Raw genomic sequence first — 24,733 nt, 5'->3', positions numbered from 1 at the left:
GACATGGCTTGTTACCTTCTCCCCCACTCCAGCCTGTCCCTTGAGCACAGGAGGGCTTCACCCAACATCTGCAGCTCCTCCAAGACCTCTCGCTGCATCTCCACGGCCATGCGGTGCACGTGGTGGTTGAAGCTGTTGTACATCATTGCGTTCTGGAACATGAGCATGAGGTCACGCTGGAACTGGATCATGGACTGAATGTGTCCCTTTGACAGTCCTCTCTTTATGCTGGTTAAATCCATGGGTCTACAAAAGACGGACAGAAGGAGAACTGAATTGCAACCCACAGCCAGGCATTCTTCAGGCTCTGCAGGAACGTGCTTATTTTTGTTTCAGCGTGGCCCTGAAAGCACAGCTATTTTCAATCAATTTTATTGCTCAGGACAAAGAGGGGGAGTAAGAAATGTTTTTCTTCTAAGTCAGACAAGTAAGTTTAGCCAATGCGACACTTGCTATCCAATCAACTTGGCAGGTCATTAACAGTCACCTCTAAAAAAAAAAATTGATGTTGAGCTCCAGAAAAGCCAAGCAGAGAGATTCTAGTGATTAGTCTTCATGAAGTCAGTCCAGGTCTTAGTGGAGAAAGAAAAGTTACTAAAATAGGTATCTATTAAACCCCCTTAAAATTGAATGGTGCCACTAGCAAAAATAGCAGTGCTGGTAAGGGGAACATGATGGAGAATAAATATTACTTCCCCTACTTTGACAGAATGAGAAAATGAATGGCTGCAGAGACGACAACTGTGACCAGAATAGAATATGATTCAGCTCTGAAAAATGTCCTTAATCTCTCTGGGAAATATTCCTATGACCCAGTTCTCCACTGAGAGCAAAACATCTGGGGAACAAGCAGCGGATGAGGAGAGGGTATTGACTGAGGCACATGCTTCCAACATGGGGAGAGGAGACTGCTGAGCTGCGGAAGCTGAATCCCCTCCTCAGGCAAGGCTTACAGCTACATGGACTGTGCCTGGAGTAGGTCCGCCATGCAGTGCCAGCAAAGGGCAGGCACAATTTTTCAGCACCAGAGTCAGTGCAAGCTTCCAAGTTCTAATCACCCAGAAAGGAGTTTTAATAAAAGAAATCGGTGGGAGATGCTGCTGACAGCCAAACTCTGTGGAAAAGGAGGAAGGAAACCATCCCACGGGCCCTTTGGAAACCAGAGAAGGCAGAAAAAAACAGAGAGAAATCAGTTAGCGAGCACTCCCTCTATGAACTCACCTCTTTACCACATCCTTGTATCCAGGGGCTTGTTTCTCTGACACTGCCTTCAGGAACGGGCCACTGCATCTACAGGGACAAGCAGAAAGAATGACCTCTGTCCGCCTGTCTGTCAAAGACAACATCACAACACGGACCAGTGCTTGCCTCTGCCTTCTTGCCGTGAGGGCCATGGCCAATTGGCAACAGCCAGTACTCGGTGGCTGGCACGACTCGGCAGGGGAGGAGGCTGAGCCCCTCGCGGAAGATGGCTGTGCCAGCTGTGTAGGAAGCAACATTTGGGCTCTGCCACATTAAGCAGAGGAAATAAATATGCAGTGTTCTCTCCAGCTTTGCAGCACACAGCTGTTCTTGTTGTGAGGACAGCCAGAAGCAAAGCTGTGGAGAGACGAGCCAGCCTGCGGTGGCTGTTGTGAGGGGAGGACAAGGCCTGGTGATGCAGGAGCTGGAAGTCAGGGCGATGTGTTTGGGAACCATGTCAATGGCTTTGCCTCCACATACCTGTGACTGGCTATCATCTTCCAGATGGACAACAGAGTTCTTTTGAAGAGAAAACGCTGCAGGGGGTTATCCCAGCTCAGCTGCACCCTGTGGAAGGAATGTATAGCCAGATCACACTAGAGGCAAAGGAGGAGGTGGCAATTCTGCTAGCACCCACCACATCCAGGTGGATGAAGCACAGAGATCCTTTGCTGTAGCTATGCAAAGCCTCTCAGGGTGAAATGATGGAAGCATTGTGCATCTGAATGCACAACTAAACATCCAAAGTGCAGGAAGGTGCAGGGCAATAGGTAGAAACAAGATAGGAACTAAGCAGCTCTAAAGGGCAGGATCAAATTGTATAGAAAAGCTCATGCTACTCTCAAGTTTTGAACTTTACTGAGGTAATTTTTATTCAGTTTCTCATCCCCCAAACCCACAGTTTCCCTTTGAAAGGCAGCCCAGGTGATCTCACATGTGTGGTAGAGCCTGGATGTGACTGAGGCACCTGCACCTGCCTACAGGGGACTGGTAATGCCTCTCTTAGGAGCTGGACCGGACATTACCAGAGAAAGCATGATGCCCAGCTCACACAAAGCACAGCTGCCTTGAGGAAACATGTATTTTCCGTTTAATCTCTTATTCAATCCCTACTCTTCTCACTTCAGCTTAGGATCAATGCCCAAAGTGCTGCCAGATCCACAGAGACAGTTACCTCCTTCCCTCCTGTTCTCCTTGGCTGTCTCACCTTCCTGGAGGTGAGCTGTGCCACACACTTGTTCTCATGTGAGACAAGGGAAACAATTTTGTTTTGCTGTGCCTGCAAGACAGCAGAACAAACTACTTACAGTTGTGTGTTGGCAGGACTTGTGGAGTCCAGCACCGGGGCTGCAGAGGTGCCATCACTATCATCTTGTTCCTGGGCCTGATTATGCATCTCTTGTGGATACGGCTCACCTAAAGCTTGTTCTCCAGGTGTCTCTTGAGTCTTGTCCTGAAGAGCAGAGAGGTAAAGGGAGATACGGCCAAAATAGCAGCCTATCCCCTGAAATCTCTGTCTAGAAGGCAGCCTGCTACACATCCCTTTACTGCATCCAGTCTCGGCTGGGAGCTAGCTTGCTCTGTTATTCTGGAGGATGATGTTTGATCATATTCAGACCTTCACTGTGCTACTCAGCACTCCAGTAACAGTTGGGTCTTATCTCTTGGATCATAACCACCTCTGGCTAACACAGACACTGTGGAGCTGACTGATGCCCAGTGTTGTGTCTGTCTGCTTTTCTGGGAAGAGTCATGGATGTGAAAGGGCAATTAGGAGCTGAGGTAAGACTGCCTCAGGCTTGTTAAAGCTCAAGACACAAGTAACAGGATCCCCTAGAGTGCAACAAAGCTGTTTCCTCACAACCTCCCACACGAATATGACAGAGAATAGACTCATCCAGGAAGGAAAGTGTTGCTGTTGTTGTAGTGATTTGCCAGTAAAATGTAGAGTGACAAGTGCAGGGAGAGAGGCTTTTTTGGGGTCCAGAAGTGGGATTATGTGCAGGGGCACCTGAAAATGCTCAGCAGGTCTGAAGCATGGAGCAGACTCCTGAGGAAGAAAGTGCGCACTGTGCTGTATTTGGCTTTCACCACTGGGAGAACCACGAGGGAACTGCTGGGAATAACACCATCCTGGCTGACAGGTGAAATGCCAGAACCTTGAAAGTTTTTTGTCTCCAGTGTCTAAGATTGCAAGGGAACAAATGGGAAAATGGCACTGTTCTTCCACTGCTATGTTACCTGTCCCAGTAACACCTCACAGGCTGTTGGGAGCCCACATTCCCCCTAGACACAGGACTGATGCAAACCCAGGCTAGATAGTGCCTGCTTCCAAGATATGACGGTCTCCAGGGGCAGATGGTTATTGCTATCACAGCCACATGGGCCTGAAACCAGACAAGATGTGCACTGTAGAACACAGCAATTAGAACAAGGCAAGTATTCCAGTCTTGCCTTAAACCTGAGAACAGACTGCCAGCTCTCATGAGTCACCTTTACACTGCAAAGGAGCAGTTCCTCCAACTCACATCTGAGGGTTTGATCAGTAACAAGCTTCCTGTTCATAAATATACATATCCATACATAAAAAAACATCCTTGCCCTCGTACATTTCTTTTGCATTCCCCTCCCTGCTGTCTCCTCCTCTGTGTCTCCATCTCCCCACTAGGAACCTGGGACTTCCCCATCTCTTCTAGAGCCGATTTCCTTCACTGTCTCGTCTCTCATCCAGGACCAGAGGTTCTCTTAGGCCCACCTCTCCCCTACCTCTCTTCCTGGGAAGTGTTCTTTCTCATCTGCCAGGACGTGTAGTTGACTTTCATCTGCTCCTGGGACTGCTGTCCCTGTGGTCTTTTCCTGGCACCTCACATCTTCCCCATCACCCTGCTTCCCAGAGCCACAATGATCCCACTGAGCCTGTGATGACTCTGTGCTGCTAATGCGGAGAGCTTCCATCATCTGGGTTACCTGCAACACAGAGATTTATTGCTTCAAATTGTGAAGGCAAAAGGAAGAATAAATAAGCAGCACAGATACTATTTTTGCTTTCACTCACGAACGCCTTTCCATTTTTAGGAATCCTTGCAATCTTCTGATGAAGCCCTGTGTTATTATTACATTGTCAGTTCACTGACATCTCTGTGCTTTAGGGTGAGCTGTGTTTTGGCAAAACCTGGTTGCAGTGCCAACTTTAAATGGGAGGAAGGGCTGGGCTTGCAAAAGGGAGCAACTGAACTCAGGGCATCTGTTCCTCCCCCAGACTGTTTCTGTGCGTAGTGATGGTGGAGGCCCTGAAAATCCTCATGTTTCAGGAGGGCTTGGACTATGCCGCCCACTTTTCTGTCATCCAAACAGCCCTACCTCTGAGAAGAACTGGAGAAGACAGTCATCTTCACATGGCCTCTCTGCCCTCTCGTAGTCTTCACTATCCTCCTCCCAGAAAGGGTCACTGAACTCCAGCTTGTGGTCTGCCTCTTGGCTGCTCTCCTCTTGCTTCCCCGTGGCCACCTCTTCAGTATTCCTCCAGCTCCCCATGTCCAGATCCAGGCTTGAATCGCAGCTGAGAAGCGACTGGAAGTCACTGTTGTCTGACTCACTGGGAGACTCGGTCTCAGACTCCCACCAGACCCAGGCATGGCCCTTCTGCAAGCAAACATAAAGAGAGAGAGAGCAATTTCTTTGTACCCTGATCCAGGACTGCAAAGCCCAGCTCATTTCCTGAAGTACTCAGAAAGCCAAACCATGGGAAGGACTCTGTGAGGCCAGCAGCCTACACCTGAGCCCACACTTAATAGCAGGTGGCAGGGCTGTAGCTCTGCAACACAAACTGCCATTTCAGAGCAACTGAATGTCAGGTTTTCTGGTGCTTTTGCTGTGCTGCCCGGGGGTCAGGGGATTACTGTGCTCAGGGGATGCCGAGCTGGTTAGGAGCATGTGGCTATGTCAGATGCTAGATGTTTAAGGTGCCAAAGGCAGCCAGCAGCAAGCTCAAAACCAAGTCATGCTGGGGCTCCTGAGCTGCTGACAGTTGTGAAAAACTAGTTACTCTGAGGAAAACTCATTGACATTCCCTTCTCTGCCCTGTGAGAACTTTGTAATAAGTTATTTCCAGTATAAAAACACCACAGAAATTTTGTTTTGAAAGTGACAGATGTGATTTAGCTGGATGGTGATACATTGTGTACCTGAGCCAGAAGAATTATAATCACACAGTGACAGGGGAGAGTTCTACACATTTCAGAAAATAAAAGTTAGCATTCGCTTAAGAAGGAAGAAACCATTAATCTCTGTTCATTAGTCCAAGTGTCTCTATTGCACGAGTCCACTCTGATTTCTCCAAGTCTGGGGAATCGCTTGCAGAGTCACAGTAACAACAGTAAGTGGCTGCTAGAAAAATCTGTATCTTGCCACTGAACTCAGCTGCCTAGATGCTGTGCCTATGGAGAATTCTATGCATTAATTAGAAGTGTCTAAGTTAGAGTTTTTAGTTAATTATGCATAACCCAATTTTTCAAGAATTTTGAACAAGCACATTTATCACTGACTTCCTTTTGCATTCTCAGGACTGCTTGCCGAGCTACAAATAAAGCTTATGGTGCATGCCTGGGAGAAATAAGGAATGATTTGGTTTGGGATGAGAAAAGTTGTTTGCTTGTTTTACAAACTTACAAGCAGAGCTAGGACCTGAAAGGCCATCCTTCTGAAACCTCTTTCAAAGTTAACTTCAGTGGAAGCAGATAAAATTTGATGAGGTAAGAGATAACATTACCTGCTCTCAGCTTCCAGCTAAAGGAGTTGGGCAAACTGTGATTTCATCTGAAGAGTAACTCCATGCCTAAAGCACTTTCCTGCACCATCAGCAGAGCTGGCTGCACACGCAGAACCAGCCACCGCAGCTCAGCTGAAGAGAAAAGCCTTACCCTGAGGTAATCCAATCACTTGTGATCATCTTTCTGTACTCCAGCTGAGAGGGATAAGTGCTTCAAAATCAAGAAGCCTAGGGAACTTGGGCACAAGCATCGATTAAAAAGATCTTCAGCCTTATGTTCAGTTGTACTAAATCTTGGAAGACTCAAGATGCCAATGTGGAACAGCAGCAAGACAAGCGGGATGAGCGAAATAATTACAGACTGCTTAGTTCCATACTAATTCTGTACAAAAAATAAGGAACAAAAAGACACAGATTTCAACTTTTAATTAAGAACTGCCTGGCAGTTCTTAATTATGTTGGCTCCATAAGTCACCAGCAAGCAATCATTATCAAATTGGAAAGTTCTACTTGCAGACATCAGACACTGCTCAACCCTTGCTGATACACGAAAAAGCTGTTAGAAATAAAAAAGACGTCCTTTAAAAGGAACATAAATGTCAAAACAAGAAAAAATGATAAAAGCCTGAACTCTAGTAAATGAAATGTAGAATCCACAAAAAAGTAGACAAAAAAAAAAAGAAAAAAAAAGAAAAAAATTGAGGAACAATTTGCTAAAGACATAAAAGCAAATAACAACAACAAACCTCATCAAAAACATCAGAAGCAGAGAGCTGCCAGATGATCAGGGGGGATGACGCACGATCAGTGCCAAACATCTCAGTGGAAAATAGGGCCAGTTGGAAAAACCAAATTAATCATCATTATCAGCAGTTGCCACACAGATCACACAAGACTTTCTCTTGGGATGGGTCTGAGAGACTGTTTCTAATTAAAATGTCAACAGGGGAGGATTTAGAACAATTTGAAGGAGGGAATAAGCCTTAGAAACAGTTAGAATTCACTCACGAGCCCTGAAGAGGCTTAAATGTAACATGACCAAGCCTATGCTGTATCCCCTGCCATTTAAATCAGCCACAGCACCAGAAAAGCAGCAAGATACGATTGTTCTATCTGTAAACAAGTGGATGTTGGGAGATGTAGCACAGTATGCCTGAGTTCTGCACTAGGCAAATTAGAACAAAGTATTAGGAAGAAGAGAATTAGTAGTCAGAGCAAGAGATGATGAATTGGGAAAGAGGCAATGGGTCTCTGCAGAGGAAAATCAGATCTTAGATTTTTAAAGATCTTAAACATCATTAAAGGCTATTAAAATGTCACGGGACAAAAGAAAAGGCTCTTTGAGGGAAAAATACCTGATTAATCAGAAAAGAAACCAAGGGTAGGAACAAACACCAATGCTTTCCATAATGAAAGCAAGTTACTAGTGGGCATGATAAAGGTCCTCCCACGTGTTGCAACTTCCATTTTTCAACACAAAGACAGAGGGGCAGAGGTGTTACACAGGAGACAGAGCCAGACTCTTCTCAGTAGCCAACAGTGAAAGGAGAGGAGGCAGTGATGACAAGCTGCACTGAAGGAAATTTCAGACTGGACAAAAGGCAAATGTTTACTCCATGAGGGTGGGTAAGCATTGAAATAAGTTGTCCAGAGGGGTTAGGGAATCTCCATCCTTGGGAGGTTTTCAAAACTTGACTAGATATGGCTCTGAGGAATCTGATCTACTTCTGAAGCCGGTCCTGCTTTGAGCAGCAGGGTGGACTAGATAAATGCTCAGAAGTCCTTTCCAACTTAAATATTCCATAAAATACCAAAAACCAAAATAAACCTTTAAGGTTTTAGTGCTATGAATTAAAAAAAAAAAAATAAATCTGTAATCTCTGGAAACTGAGGCCATAAAAATTCAAATCAGAAATTTGTTCCCAGTTTCAGTAGTGAAGAAAATTACCCAGTAAGCAAACCAAAGGATTCTACATTTCTAGCATCAAATGTAGAGTGATTCTTGGTGGAAATACACCTCAGCCAAACATGGGACTCAACACAGCAGGTACAACCAGTTTAAACACAAAACTTGTGAAAAATCAAGATAACAATCCCTCTGGTCTTAATCGCAGTAACTCAGTTTCCTGCAACTTGTGTGTCAGAAAGCTGTGCCCTGTCCATGCTGTACAAAGAAGTGTACATCACTCCCAGTGGCTGCATCAGGAAGGATAACGTCATTTTGTTTCCCCTGGAAGGTCATGGGGGCAGAAAACATGCAGGTTTCATCTCATAGGTCATATGAGCAAAAATAATACAGTGACTTGAAAATTATCAGAAAGAACCTAAAACTCAGTTAAGCATCCATGTTGCTGAGGAAAGGAACTGCATTTCCAGTGGAGAGAAACAGTTCACAAGCTCCAGTGTGAAACCAGGTACTGGCATGCCTACAGCTGCTGGAATCACAGATCTTCACTCTGACTAGTGGACCCTTTACAGATCTCTGTGGAAAGAATGTAAGGTACATTTCAATACACCGGCCTCTTAGGGAAAGCTCCAACACGACTGTAGCATGTAACTCCTCATGGTTAGATCTCCTGTTTCATCACAACAGTGCTATATTCTCATACCCTCAAGCAGGGAATCTTCCCCTCCATCCAAGCACTATGCAACATTCGCATGATTAACAGTTTGTCCCTGATGTCAAAGCTCTGCCATGCTTGTGTGCTGTATGGATAACTGGAAGAGAGTTGTATTTGCAGATACTCAAGACAGGTATGCATGCTTGTACAAAACCAGAGTTCCTCACTGCAGAGAGCTGCGATGCTCAGTACACTGCACACTGTACACTGGATTTGTTCCCAGACTTTAATATACATACACATTTACACATCACTAGTAAAAATCTGTACACTTCACATTACAGTACATACGAGCCACCAGTTGCTAGCTAACACCAGAACACTGATGAAGCCCAAGACGACTGCCCTAAAACAGGCAGGGGGGCTAGTCTTCCCCTCCAGGGAAGTTTCTTTGGGTTACACAATCTGACGAGACACTGCTTTCCACAGGGGCAAGTGAAGAAGGTGGAACAGGTCCCAGAAATGGACCTGCAGGTTTTCTTCCTTCTCCCACAGCTGTTAACTGCATCTTGCTTGCACTCCAGCTCTGGCTGGCAGGTGCTGGGATTTTCTGCCTGCCTGCAGTATCATTTCTTCATCTTCATGTCGGCCTCGATGGCACAGCGACGCCCTCTGGTGCCTCCATCCTAGTCACAAGGCAAACAGAAAGAGAGAGTTATGCAACCCTGCACACCAAACACTTCCTCCAGCACTCAGGGAGGTAAGGAATTGTGCATCTGCTAACAACTTTTCATGCCTTCCAAACAGGAGAAAGGGAAGTTGTCCTAGGAAGGCCTGGGGAGGCCTGCCTGCAGACCTACCTAAAATTCACTCTGGACACAGCACAGGTGCTGGGATTGGCAGCATCTCTGTGCGCCGCTGGCAGCCAGGGCAGAGAGGGGCACAAGGCTCTCTCCTGGACAGATTGCTTTTGGAGCCCATACAGTGCACGCTTTCTCCTAAGCGGCAGATTCTAGCTTGGCTCTTAAGGTGGGAAGAGGAAACTGCTGACTAACCTACCTTAGCAGCTGCTGGTCCCTACGGGAAGTGCTCCTCCAGTTGAGTGACCCTGGCACTAGCTCCCTAGTTTCTCCGCACAGCTCCTTTCCATGAGTAGAAGGCGAGCTGAGAGCTTCCTTTGATCCGCTGCCCTCTCCCTCTGGCTGACATGCTGACTCTCCCGGAGTACTCCTCTGTCTTTAGATATATGCGAGAGAAAAAAACAACTCTCCATCTTCCTCCCCTCTCTCCTCCCCGCAACTCAAGAGACTTGGGGTTTCCCGCAGGCAGTATTTTTCCAAACACTTCCAGATCACCACAGGCACAGAGCAAGGTATTTCTGCAGAGTATCTTATATCCCTTCTGGACCAGGAACGATAGAGGAGTACACAGCTGACTCCTCACCTTCCCAAGACCCATTGTACTGTCTCGAGCGTGTGGAAGGGGCAGCTGTATGACCATAAGAGATGTAAGAACTATAGTACTGCACCACTTGGTCTGTCTTCCCACTTATATGGAAAGAAAGGAAGAGAGAAGTTGTGGGAAAAAAAGCAAAGGCAGATGACAAAACGAGAACACTTGGAACCAGAAGAAAAGACTGAAGCCCCTCCCACTCACCCACGCTGAGAATAAGGGACTGAGATGTTTCTTCTCTAATGATCATGGTTGTACAGTCCCTAAGTGAAACACACATTGCTGCAATGCTAAGGATGCTGTGACAGTGCAGTGATCACCCAGACAAGGAGCAGAGCACAGTGCCAGCAGTACTGCAGTACCTGCTGGAGCCTTTCAATACTTACAAAGAGAGAGAGAAGGAAGGCAGGAGAGCCCATTGGGACACTGTCCTGTTAAAAGGCCAAACAGAAGGACTTATCAGATATCAGATACAGAAATGCACACACCACACAGAAGCACTGAGCCCACACACGAGCATAGAGAAACATGTGCCCCGCTCCCCTTCCCACATGGCGTCAGTCTTATGCAGCAGGAACATAAAAACGGACAAAAGAGGGACACTGCGAGAGTCAGAATGCGAGGAAAGGGATATTCCCTCCTCAGCCATGGCAAGGCCTGGCCTACCCAACAATCTCTGTGCTGTGCAGTTGCCACTACAACTAAGCAGGCAGTCCTTGCTGTCACAATGCTGTATGCACCAGCTGAGAACACTTGAGGTAAGTCTGGATGTAGCTTTACAGAAGGGAAAAAAAAAATAAAAAATCTACACTGCTATCAGTTCCAGTGAGTGTAGAAATCAAAGGTTCTCTGGTGTGTTTTACACAGCAAACCAGACTGGAGTGATTCCCTGGTTCTAAAAATCTGAGTAGGAAGTGAAGAACATGGCAGAGGCTAGTCTTCTCATTCTCTACACCTTCAGCTTCCTTCTTCCGATTTCTCTACAGTTTTCATAACTTGTTTTTAAAACCAGGGAACAGAAGTATTTGAATTACAGAAATAATTTGCAAGACCTGCCTCTGGGATGATGTCTAGATCCAGAGCTAAAATCTACTCAATGGACACATTTAAAGAGAAGTTTGTTCACACGAAGGTGCTGCAGCTATTACAATCTCAAAAACCATTCTGCCTATCTTTGGTATGGGAATTTCATGCAGTATCTTGGGATTCTCCAAAAGATACCAAGTGCCCTTCCACAGGGTGCAGCATTCTCACCTTCTCTGAAGCATCTTGCTTGCGAGTGGAGTCTCGCCCACGCAGGCTCTTTGCACTGATCCCCGACTCCGATGTTTGCATGATCAGTTGTGTGGCCAAAAATTGCTGCAAGAAAACCACACTCTGTTAAGATTCTCAGGCAAAACAAGCTCAGTTAGTGCGTGTCAGTTAACTATCACAAACCACAGGCTGGGAATGACTGGGTCAGAGGCAGTTTCAGTTCCTTGTCTGCTGCTCAGAATAAGTTCCCCCATTTACCTCAGAAGCCACAAGTCCGGAGGAACTAATAAAACCCCAATTCAAACTCCATTAGCTCTGCTAGTTGGGACATTCTACTTCACAAGAAATACGTTCACAGGACACAGTTTCACGTACATTTTAAACCAGTGTAAACCAGCACAGCTACTAAAAGAAGCGACCGCGTCCCCTGTCATTCACCATTCTTGTTGCTTGTTTCTGTTCCTGAACCACACCCTGGTTCTTGCTGGCCTAAGCATTTCCCTGAAGGAAATTAGATTTCAAATTGGTCTGGGCTGAACCTAAAATACATTTTGCTGTGTTAAGTTTTAAATTATCCACAATCTACTTCACCACAAACACCTGAGCTAGCACAAGAGAGATGCAGGGAAAGATGGGACTACTTAATTCAAAGACATTGTGAGTGAAACTGTGGTCTTACATCCAGAAGTCTGTCCCATACGTATGGACCAAGGCAGATGCTCTGTCCTGCACTGGCCTCAGCTCAGTACTTTACCTGGATCTGCTCCAGGACATCTCGCTGCATCTCGACAGCCATGTGGTACACATCATGGTCAGAGCTGTTGTACATAACTGCATTTTGAAACATCAGCATAATATCACGCTGAAACTCAGCTGTAGTTCGTATCAGCCCATTCTCAATGTTCTTTTTGATGGTAGATAAATCCATTGGCCTAGGAAAGAAACACAGTCAAAATAGCAACAGAAATGCCGAACTCTCTCACCTCTCTTTTGCAAACAGCCCTGTATTGGTGACAGGTCTAGTCAGACCATCTATTTAATTTAGCCAAATAGGTTCTCCCCCACACAGGCTGTGTCCCTCAGTACCAAGGCCTTGGGTCAGAAGACACAAGCTATCCACCAGCTACCATAGAATCACAGAATGCTTAGGGTTGGAAGGGACCTTAAAGATCATCCAGTTCCAACCCCCCTGCCATCAGCAGGGACACCTTCCACTAGACCAGGTTGCTCAAAGCCTCATCCCACCTGGCCTTAAACACTTCCAGGGAGGGGGCATCCACAGCTTCTCTGGGCAACGTTAGCCATGAATGCTAACAACTCAGGAGAAGCATTTGTCTTCTCCAGGCATCACTGAAAGAGACACTAAGGAACTAGAACTGCAGCCACTGAACTGTTTAGGAGAGATTTTGGGGGCTAGCAGGGCAGGGGATTCTAGTAATTCTTCCAGAACAGTGCACTATCCATGACAGTAAAAAATACTGATTAAAGAAGATAGGTCTTGGGAATTTCAAAGATTAAATCCTACCCTTGGATAGAAACTGGAAGAAGCAGATCAGTCACCACTTTTACTGATAAAAGATGTTCTGTTTAAGTTAGTGTACTTCACTCAAAGATAGGGCTGTGTAAAGACATGTTATCTATTACTGAAGACTACTCTTTTCTTAGGAAAACTCATTTCTGACTGAATCATGCCAGAAAAAAATAATTTTTCAAGTCTTGCAGTCTGCATGGCAGTAAAAAACCACATTGTTCCTCACAGAAATCCCTGCACAAATATGCAAACAGAGAGTTCTAATGACAGAAGACTGCTGAGACTCACCTCTGCACAATACTGTGGTAGCCTGGTGCTATATCGTCAGTCACAGGCTGTAGGAAGACATTGGCGTACCTGCAGAGAAAAGGAGTCCACTTAGTGCCCATCCTTGCTGGGAAATATTTCTTTCATGCTCTCATGTTTATTTGTCTGCTACCAGTAACAATATGATTCATCATCTCCTGGTACCAAAGCAGATAAGACTGTGAGATGGGAGAGTGGAGACTTGTCTAGGATTAGTCACTTCTTTCTGCCAGTTCTCAAGACATCAAACTCACCTGTGATTAGCTGCTGCTCTCCAAACCAGCATGATGGCTTTCTTCCAGATCTTCTGGGCCTGTATCGCTTCCTGGTCCTCACTGCACACTGAGCTGGGAAGAAAAGAATCAGACCTCCTTCAGGAGTTTGCACACTGCCTCAGAGCAGAGGCTTTACAGTTTCGCCTTTGACATGCCTACGCTAATCCATGGCAAAGACAGAAAGAAAACCAGGGGACGTGGTACTATGGCGCTGGCTGCTCGCTTGCACTTCTAAGCAAAAAGAACCAGACGAATCATCAACAAATTCCCCCTTTGGACCCACTCAGGCAGCAAAACAGAAATGAGAATCCTACGCTCCCTCCACAAAATAGCCTGGGAGTTGCACCTCCATGCCTGGGAGCTTCACTGATACTCACAACTGCGAGGAGGCTGGGCTGCTGGGGATGGAGTCGGCTAGCGTGTGAGACTGTAAAGGTGCATTATGGACACTGAAGCCATCATCGCTCTCACTCACAGGCGGCTCGTTATCCATCTCTGACAGATATCCTTCACCCTGATCTTCCTCTTTGGGTTCCTCCAAACTGGCAGCCTCACTGGCACCATCCTCATCATCCTCTTCACCCTGCCCATCCTGAAACAAAGAGAGCTCATGAGTCTGTACAGCCAGCTACAGCAGCAACTCAGAGCCGCCAAAGCAACTACGGTTCAGTAAGCAAGGTGATTTTCTTGCTATGCCTGCTGAGAACTGTACAGGCACTTTCACAAAATCTTAGTCACTCCATCCTGCCCTGCTTCCCCCTGCAGACACAGAAGCACACATAGACACAGCTTTACAGTGCCTGAAGCAATCTCCCCTTTAGCTCCAACTGCAGACTGCCCAACTCTCTTCTCAGTGCAGAAAGCTGAAGGCAAGCTTTGCTTTTCAGCAAGTGGGAGTCAGGAAGCAGCAGCAGTGAGATGTTACAAATGAATCCAAGACAACTACAACCAATCCAGAATTACCTTCATCTGACTCCTAAACAGGGCTTGGGCCTCCTCCTTCATTGACTCTGTGAAAGAAAAGCAGAAAGGTTGATTCCCCAAAGCAGTCTTTCCCACAAAAGCTCCTGCACCAATGCCTACTGCCCTGCAGTAATTACCACTGTTCCTACACATATCTTTTCTCCCTCCTCCCCAAAAAACCTGAACCAGATCACTGACATCTATCCAGCTAACAATGTTGCATGTAAAAGATTTCCTAGCTGAATTAAGTTACCTGACAGCTCAAATTTGTGCTGAACATCAGCCTGTGAGGAGTCTTCACTCACATTTGGGACTTGTGGAGGGGATGAATCATCATCAGGTGGGGTCTGGAGGGAAGAGAAATGCACAAATCTAGATGTTTGTGTCAGCTTACTTCAGTGAAGGTGTGGGCACATCTCACTCACCCTAACCTAACTCAAGGCAATGAAGTTCACTAAGCACCTTCCCAACAGCAATTCTGCACATGGGCGGGGGGAGATACGTAAAGGCACTGCCTAAAGCAGAAAGCTTCTCTGCAGATTGGACAGATCAGCAGCATGACTCCCAGGAAAACAGTCAGTCACATTAATTGAAGGGTCACCTTCAACCCAGCAGTCATCCTTCCTCTAAACTTCTCTCCTACCTGCCACAACTGCTCCTTTCTTTCCCCACACCAGTTCCAGCCAGCCTGTCTGCTCACATACCTCTGTCTTCACTGTATTGTGCACTGTGTCTTCTCCCTTGGCTGATTCTATCTCAATTTCAGAAGTTTCTCCTGTTGCTACAGCTGCTCTCTGATCCTCTTCTATGTCTTGACTTCTAAGCTCTGGTGTTTCTGTCACTCTTGCAGTTGCTGGTATGGTTTCCTCAGGGCCCAAGTGATTCTGCTCCTGCTCTGCAGGTTCTGTCTTTATTTCTGATCCCAGCTCTCCAATGCCCATTAGGTCTCGAATTCCCTTTGCCTCTGGCTCCTCACACTCCAGTCTCTCCTGCTTCACAGTCACAGACACTTGGGGTATCTGGGCCTGTTTCTCATGCTCTTGACGAATCGAGTGTTCCCACGGCCCAGGCAGGGTCTGAGGATCATCAGTATCTTCGCAGAAAGAAGACAGAGCAGCTTCAACAACTGCTGCATCCAGGACTTCAGGGTGGTCGTCTACCTTTATTGCCAAAACAAACACACAACAGCAGAGGCCAAGGTCAGAAAGAGGGATTAAAAAAAAAAAGTTCATGTTATTTGGTAATGAGACAATTGTGAAAAACTCAGGGTACTGGGTTTACAAAGCTGCCTTTCACAGCCAGACTCATATCGCTCCCTGTGGAGTCTCCCACAGAGCTTCGGTTTCAGAAATACAGCACTCCTGGAAAGTAAGCTGCAAGCAGCGCTCATTTGTCTGCCAGAGACGTGACCCCAACCCTACCCAACATGAGGAAGAAAGAGATTTCTTTATTCACTCTGAAGAGGAGCACCAGGCTAAATGTGGCAGGACTAGCAGAAGCAGTGTCATAGGGTCATTTCCTACTGATCTGCACAACGACAGTGAGAATGTGCATTTTGGAATAGTTATTTCTTGTTTGTTTAAACTAACTAAGTTGGTGAACAGTAATCACTTGAGATTAACCTAACTGGATGTGGAGGGAAAGGCACTGGCACTCTGCTTTGCCTGCTTACCTTGTCCTCAATGATGGCTATAATATTTCCAACAGTATCGAAGTCCAGCTCTTCCCCCGTATAGGACACTGCAATATCCATTTTCTCAGCCAAATCCAGGTCTTCTTTCCCATCCACACAGTGATCTTTGGAAGACCCTGCAGCACTGCCAGCCCCAGAACCCAGGCACTCCTTCTTGATGGAATCAATGATCATGGATATTTCACTGCTGTCCATGGACACTGTCACGGTGTGGGCATCAGACACTGCCTCCATGGAAACACAGGCTTCTGGCTGGCTCACTGCACAAGGATGAGAGTGACAATCAGAGACCATTCTGGAGAAGTGAAGCCCACATAAACAAATACTGCAGCAAATAAGACCAAGCACCAACTGCAAGTATCCCAGGTCCACCCACAACAGCATGGCTTAGAAAAACAGAAGACAAATACGGGTTTGTTTTCCCACAACAGAGACAAAGTGGGATTCCAGCCCCTGAACCACAATCCAGCAACATACCATTAGCACCCCCACCCAGCAAATCCTCTTTAAAACCATCTATTTACTCCAGAACCCAGCTGTAACCTTCCTTCCATCAAGGATGGTCAGCCTGAGGTGATGAAAGGCCAGCTGAAAGCTCGCTGGGTGCTGATCCCGAGGGAATTTCTGTTTTCCAGCAGTGCATGACCTACGAGTGCGTAGTTCAGGAACGCACCTGTGGCTACGCTTTCTGGAGCTGCAGCTGGTGGCACAATGGATGGTGCTGACAGCGTGGGCATCATGACAATGGTGGCCTGGGACACAGGCTCTACGGGGGGTGGTAGGAGCTTAGCTGGAGGTTCGCTGGCAACAGCGGAGAAGGAAGCAAGAGGTGAGGTGAACTGTGCAGGACCAGCTTCTAAAAGCCGGGAAAGCGTAGGAGCACCTAACAGAGAGTAGAAGGGAAAAGCACATGAGCAAGAAGCAGCCACCACTGAAGTCCACAAAGCCACCACAGGGCTTTTCGCTGTCTGGTGGCTTCTTCTGGGAAAAGACACCAAGAGGTACCTATAAACAGTTCCAAAAGCTATACGGAGAACCTGCACCAAAAATGCACGACTCCTTTGTGTGGGCAGTCTGAGACAGAATCATGCAGACTAGGGGACACTGTTCACCCTGAGGGCTGGACAGGCTAAGCCACACATGCAGAGAGATGCCCTTCCAAAGGCTCATCCCAATACAATCATGGGAAATCCAAAAAACAGTGCTGAGAGAGCCACACAAGGTAAGCCAAGGCAAACAGTCATCACAGGAGCTGGAAGGGAGCAGAGGGGATCTCTTTGCAGGTCTTTCCTGGAGAATTTCTCTTATATCAAAGGTTGCCACTTGCCTTAGATGTAATTTCCAGTCTGAACTTACTGAACTATCTGGACCAAATTAACAAGTCCTAAGGAACAGACGTGGATAAGGAAGTGAGATTATTCATATGGGATTATATATAAATGAATGGCATAAAACTTCAGTTGCAGACAATGTGACTAAACCACTGGTTAGCATGAGCTCAGAAGAAACTTCACCTTAGGCAGGCTGTTCTGACACAGCCCCATGCAAAGACTCTTGCACTGTCCCTCTCACCCTGCTCTGTGGAACTTACTCTGGAGCTCACAGTCTACTGTGGTCTAATCCTCAACAGACCTCTAAACTAAAGCAGAGCTAAGAAAAGTTCTCCAGGTTCACAGGGAGCTGCAGTTTGACACATGGGGAATCAGATACTAGCCCAATTTTTTCCCAACTCCCTGTCAACTAACCCTTTTTTTCTGCACTGAAATGCCTGGTATTAGCCAGTGTCAGAACTAGAAAACTAGACTGCATGGACCAGGATCGAATCAAGTCTAATTGTTACAGTCATTTTAAATCAAGGCACTCTTTTTTCTGTAAGGATTAGTCTTCTTAAAAAAAACCCCTAGGTGTGAGAGGGACAGGGGTACAGAAATAGGAATGCAACTCAAAGAAGCCCCAAAACCAGCCAGGCTAGATGTCCTTCATCTCTCTACAAAGAGAATTCATAGAACAGTCTGAAGGTACATCTGAAGGGAGAAATGTAGAAGGGAGAGTCCCAAGTTACCTGAAGCAGCAGGAGATGCAGGGACAGCACCAGGTGCCGACTGCATTTCCCCACTGTGCAGCACTGGAAGGACGCTTCCTACCTCCAGCAGGACTCCTGAGCTGTTCATGTGACCAGAAGCCACTGCCATTTCGTTTTCTCCAACCTGCCAAAGGAGGACACAACTGAAGTTAGAATCATAGAATAGTTCGGGTTGGAAGGGACCTTAAATATCACCTAGTTCCAACCCCCTTGCCTGGAGAAACCATCACATCAGTGATGACAGATATGCACCTCCATGAATATGTCCATCAGCTGCTGTCTCAGCACTTCTTTTGTGCTCTCTGTCCAGTCTAGTCCATGCCTGAGGCTCCTTATGCAAGTGCATGACAGTCTGCAACTAGCTGTTGTTCTTCAGCTACAATACAGCTGCAGTGCCACCTTCCTTTGAAGTCAGGCCAAATATACCGTTTCCTCTACCTTAGTTCCTCTGTTCAAGGACCTCACAATCCTTTACAGATACCAGTCTCTTTGCCCCCTGAGATGGCATGGAATTATCCCTCATTTTGAGTTGAGGGAAACTGAAGTACCAGGATGGAAAGTAACTATATCAAGGTCACACCATAAACCTTGATGGACCTTGAAGTAGACATAAAACGGTCCAGTCAATGCAAAGAAATCCCAGTCTTCCACAGCAATTACCTGTTCTTGCTCCACCCTATGTTACACTGCACCCTGCAAACATAGAACCCATGGAACATTTACCCAGGCTAACAAATAGAAAACACCCTAAATCTATTAAGAAAAGAAAGTCAACAGTAATACACCTATTCCATCACACAAGCACTACCACAGGGAAACTGTGCCACAGGCAGGCTGATGGCTGCCATCTTCATACTGGGTTCTGAACAGTGTCAGCAATGGTCACGGTCCTAAGACTTCCAGAGTCACTAACACCAGAAGGGTCAAAGTGGCTTGTCATCACAGTGATTTTAATAACTGCCAACACCTATGAGAAGACTGAAGCACTTCAATACTGATCATAAACCCCACTAGACTCCCCACTCCTATGCTAAGACCCATTACAAATACTGAAACTCAACTTCCTGCCAAGATGTAAAGAAGAATTGTGAGCCCAAAGCAGATAACACCAAGAACACCTCCATGCAGACTGACTGGGCTGATGCTGACTAACATACCCCCTCCCCCAGGGAGAACGATTTCCTCTAGCAAAGCCTGCAACTCCAACTCCTTACAACTCAGGGGACACAGCCAGTCCTATGTGCTGAATAATTCCTGCAGTCCTGCACCCACAGTACTGCTGGGAAAGGGTCCCACCTCTGTGGCTCACAGGGATAATTATATCTCTCAGACATCACTTCTGTTGGGACTCTCACAAAAACTGTGTTTTTAAAAAGCCTTTGCAGCTCCCCCTTTTTTTCAGTAGGAGAGCCTGGAGCAAATTGTTTGTGTGCTTGCATATATGAGCAGAGAGCTCCATACCAGCCTGGGGCTTGTGGGCAGGAGACTGCCCTTCTTCAGCAGCTCTGAGAGCAGAGGGGAAGGAGGCGGAGTTGCTTTTTGTCCTAGCATCTTTTTCTGGGGTGAATCATCAGTGACTGGGGTCATGGGGGCATCCAGGGGAGCAGAGCCTGGAGGGGTGTCAGGGATTCCAATGAAGGAGGCAACTGGGGTGCTGGGCAATGTCCCTGGAGTGACCTGAGAAAGAGAAAAACCACACTGTTCAAAGCCACACTCCACCACACGGACTAGCCCCACTTGCTCCTTCCCCCAAGAGCATTGATCCAGCACACCACAGACACCTACTCCATTCACTCACTACTCCTGCTCCAGGCATATGCTTTCACCCTTTCCCTGCCCTATAGTGCCACTTCCCAGGCACACACAGAAGACTGCCTGGCCAACCCACTGATGCCCCTACACAGCCTTTGATCCAGGCACCTGATCACCACAGACATGGAAGAGGACATGTATCTCGAGCAGCACTGTACAGCAACCACACTACAACACTACCACAGCGAAAGGTCTGCAAAACAAGGCAAGGGCTTCCCCCCAGGCCCCTGGTCCATGAGGGACACAGAGCCCCAAGTCCCAAGCTGGCCCTTCTCTCTTACCACAGGAAGCATCCTTACCCCCGGACTGGCTTCCTCCACAGCGGGCTGAGACAGATCTCCCAGAGCATAGTCTCCACCTGGGGAGGTTGAGCCTGCAGGAGACCGAACCATCACCCCCGTTAATCGTCGTGGTGGATTCTTGATGGCCTGACGAGCTGGGAAAGAGAAAAAAAAGTGAGATTCCATGACTCCATCCTGGACAGTACCCAAGAGTTACCTCTGACTTTATCCTAAAGAACTCCAAGTAAACAATTTATATGGTAGGAATTTCTTGCACCACACTAAGCTCAGTTCACAAATAACACTAGCACTGGGCAACGCACTTTAATTCCAGATTTCCATCACAGTTGGATACTGATCACCTCCCACCACTGTCAGGTTAGTTCACTGAATTGCCTCAAGAATTATAAATGAATTAAACATTCAGAACAAATCTCTCTTCCTCTTATCTTCAGACAACAGTAAAACTATAGGGAAAACTAGAGGGGTGAAAAGCCTGACATTCTAACAGAGCTCTTTGCTAATGCTACTTTCTCTTAGACAGACCTTTTCTACAGAATTTGTTCCCTTCTTAATAGTATCTACATTTTTCCCTGCTACAAATACAGTGCTGGAAAAAGACTATAATCTTTCTTTCCAACTCCTAGGGTCATGGAATTCCTCCTGAACAGGTCTTAACAACACTTAAATATTTGACAAATGTTCCTATGAACATATGCATCTCTCTCTGAGGAGTAGTAAGGAAGCTCATTTCCCGCTTACCCTGATAAGCAGCATCTGTAGCCTTCCTCTTGACTTCTGCTTCCTCCTCCTCCATTTTTTTCTTTCTGTATACAGAACCAAAACCTACTGTCACACTGTGTCCCACTTCCCTTTAGTTCCTCCTGCAGCTTACTGATCCCCACCCAATTATCTACAGACAACAGTGACCTGCCTCTGTGGACTCGGGCTCAAATCCTCTGAGGAGGGAAGCAGAGCCAGCTGCCACTCAGAGAATGACACACTTGGCAGGAAATTTCAGTTTCAGCCGATTATCAAAATGGAGGAAGCAAGGAGGATGTTGCAAGCTATCATGAAGTTCTTCACTGAGGAACTCCAAAAGATGTTCCACGCAGGCTGGTGACCCCAGTCTAAACTAAGTCCACCCTCAGAGGCCAAAGCATCTGTCCAGCTGCCCTGTTTCTCTTAACCCAATGTACACAGAGCAAGAGGTGTCTGACAAACACACAGCATCAGGCAACTACAATCTCAGAAGAAAGAAAAGCATGTAAATAACTAAGTAACCCACATCATAATCTCATTGCACAGCTCCTCCAGTCTGTTATCCATGTGTCCGGCCTGGATCAGCTCTGCATCCTTCTTGAGTTGCCTGTAATCAGAAAATCTTCTTACTTATCACTGAACAATGTGCCCTAAGCAGCATTTTCACCCTAAGCACTTAGGCCACTTATTCAAGACAGGACTCGGGGTGCACCACAGCTCAACACCTCTGCCACATACCTGTATTTCTCCTGTGTTTCTTTAATAATTTTCTTCAACTCCTCAACTCGCTCTGCAGTCAGTTTCCGCACTATAACATCTTCCACAGTTTCCACAACTTCTCCTTTCTCACCACGTTTTCGCCTAAAGAATAACAGAAAAACAAAAACAGTTCAGACACGAAACACAGAAAATCCCAGTTCTCCTTTCATAAATGGCTGCTGTCTGTCACTCCTGACACAAACATGCACACAAAAAATCAACTTCCTCTTCCAATTTATCTTAAATGATATTGGAAAGCACAATGTTCAAACAATCTCTTCTGAAAAGTTTATCTAATTCTTAAATGTGTCCAGCGTTAAAGACTTCAGGAGTAGATCAAAGATGAAAGCCTACTGCAAATTCTCAACCTGAAAAAAATCAATCATTCAGCTTCAGAGAAGATTCTTACTACCCACAAAGAAACAACTATTTTTTTTTCCTCAATAACTCTACTGAGTCCTTTGTCTTTGCAACTCAGCACTATCACACACTATCACGAACTAATACTACTTTCAAACACCCTGACTTTAATTTAATTTGATGTGAAGTCCCAAAACAAAATGCCTGGATTTAGCATTGAGAAACATCTGGGAGCATAGAGCTGTGGTGATAGCATTGATTAAAAAACTGTAAGAAACCACTGAAAACAGAGACAAATACAAAACATTTCCCCTTCTCACTCCTGCTGTCTTTTATACCCCTATTTTGAATGATAATTTTATGTGTAAAGCCTCTGATCAATAAGACTAATATGTAGTGTTTTATTCCAGCCAAATACATGTTTTGTTTTGCTGTATTAAGTCTCCAAATGCACACTGCAGCTCTTACAAACGAAGCTGTGGCAAAGAGGCCCCTGCCACGTACTGTAACAACAGTAGGTGCATATGGAAGACGTTAACAAGCACACAGGGACCAGTTTTAGAACCATGCAACACTAAAATACCTCAGTCTTCTGAAAAAAGGAGACAAGACAAGGAGATATGGGAATAATGTTTTAAGAAATACCTTGGGCTTGCCAGGCTCCCCCATCTGCCATACCCTGACCCCACTGTCCACCCACACTAGCCATCACAACTGAATTTCCTCATTCCTGTACGCTCCTTTTGGGAGGAGAGCTATCAAGTCCTTTTCTGTAAGAATCAACAAGTCCACCCAAAATTGCTGCAGAGTGCCCTCGCTTCAGACTTTGTACTCACTTGGGAGTCTCCGTAGTTTCCAAGAGCTCTGAATACTGAGATGCACAGTGCTAAGAAGAAACAAAGAAAGTCAGAGGACATCAAAGAGTAAGCATCAGCAAACACCTATGAACAAAGCCTACAGGGCACTTACTCCTACTTCTTCAGAGCTCTATAACTTTATGAACATATCTGACAGTCTTCTCTAGAGTTTTCCCCATGTCTATAATTTATAATATTCACTCTTTTACCCCAGCACTGCCCAGGCTGTTTTCCAGAACAAAGCTAAAGAACAGACACTCCCAACTAATAATTTAGAAACCAAAGCCAGCAAGCATGATTAGGACAACTGTTTGATCATGCTTGCTAACGTTCCCATCTGTGAACATGAACCTAAAATATTTCAATGGAGAAAATAAAATAATATTATATCAAGACCAGTTTCATAGCTTAACAGAAACAATAAGCAACATAAAAAATGCAGCTTCTTCTCCCTTGATTCTCTTAAATCTTTCTGTCCCTTTTACAACAAAAATCCCAGGTGCTTGCCCAAGCAGCAGGACACACCAAAACACATGGGCATCTACAAATTCCTGGGGCAGAGAATTCCACAGATTAATTACATGCCTAGTGAAGAACAATCTATTTAGGTTTGATTTGAACCTGCCTCCTGTTAGTCTTACTTAATAGCCTTGAAATCTTGTACTGGACAAAGCACTGACAATTAATCCTTATTCACACTCAACTTCATGCCACTTCTGATTACACAGATCTGTCGTATCTCCTGTTACTCATCTCTTTTTGATGTTGAAGTTTTCTACCTTACTTAGCCATCTCTTACAAGGAAGCTGTTTCATATCTTTGATTATCCTTGTCTTTTCCTTAACTTTATCCAAGTGTACTGTAAAATCAAATTTAATTTCAGAAACAGAAAGAAGTATTTAATCTGTTTTATACAAAACTCATCTTTTAAAATTAATTTTGCTATCTTTTTAAAAAACAATACATTCACTTAGGCAGCTGTCTTACATATTCCATGCAGAACTCTTTTTTTTTGACTCAAATGCCAGTATCTTACCTTCTGGGAAAACCAGTCAGGAGGGCGTCCTGGCTCTGCAAAAGGTTTGATAGCTCTGCTGACTGAGACCCTATGGGAGAGAAACTGGAGTCACCATCAACTTATTTTCTTCCCCAACCAACATGCAGAGAAAAGATGCTGACCTGTCTTGACATTCATCACTGAAGAGCCCCCATAAACACAATGAACTTGCTAATGAGTTGTTATGCTTGGGAATTCCTGAAGTACAGCACTTGGACTTAAAAATATTTGCCCACTCCCAAACAAACAACAGCTTCCCTCTGTTGCTTTGAAAAAGTAAGTTTTCTGATGACTCCATTACATGCCAACAAAAACTTTACTTTGGTGATGGGAAAAAGGCAGCGAAACAGCTACAACTGCAGAAGCAACGCACAGGAGGCTGTTACCAAATATCCTCCTCGCCCACAACTCACCTCTTATAATTTATGTTGGAATAACATTACTCTTTGTTCTGATTAACACACTTCTGTTTTCACACAGTAGTAATGAGAGAAGCAGAAAGATTTTTAAGGCACACATCTAACTCTTCCATCTTTAATAACCCAACTTTGTATTGAACAGAAAGGAGACAGAAAGCACAAGTGCTGATGCCCAGCCGTTATACAACGGACCGGCAGCAGGGTGAAGAGCCACCACCCAACAGCAGCAAACAGCACCCAGCCCGTGCTCTGCCCCGGGAGCCTGCGCACAGAAGCACAGAATGTTGGGGATTGGAAG

General features: G+C 45.7%; 1 protein-coding gene across 1 annotated transcript; it reads right to left on the bottom strand.

Annotated features, from left to right (window-relative positions):
* Nucleotides 1-8,849: 8,849 nt before the first annotated feature.
* Nucleotides 8,850-24,065, bottom strand: BRD8 (bromodomain containing 8; the record flags this gene model as incomplete). The annotated part of the gene is made up of 19 exons (XM_029087174.1): nt 8,850-9,257; nt 11,278-11,382; nt 12,032-12,209; nt 13,097-13,165; nt 13,369-13,461; nt 13,767-13,981; nt 14,353-14,399; nt 14,606-14,699; nt 15,057-15,512; nt 16,025-16,305; nt 16,719-16,928; nt 18,108-18,252; nt 19,590-19,805; nt 20,240-20,376; nt 20,984-21,048; nt 21,510-21,590; nt 21,722-21,844; nt 22,939-22,988; nt 23,996-24,065. Coding segments are annotated over 19 exons (2,695 nt in total), but the record flags the coding sequence as incomplete, so codon positions are not given.
* Between the last annotated feature and the right edge of the window lie 668 nt (nt 24,066-24,733).

This window comes from Antrostomus carolinensis, unplaced genomic scaffold (assembly GCF_000700745.2).
Source record: "Antrostomus carolinensis isolate BGI_N321 unplaced genomic scaffold, ASM70074v2 scaffold12391, whole genome shotgun sequence".
NCBI classification, from domain to species: Eukaryota; Metazoa; Chordata; class Aves; order Caprimulgiformes; family Caprimulgidae; genus Antrostomus; species Antrostomus carolinensis.
Note: the sequence above shows the minus strand (reverse complement) of the source record. Positions and strands in the feature narration are given on the sequence as shown.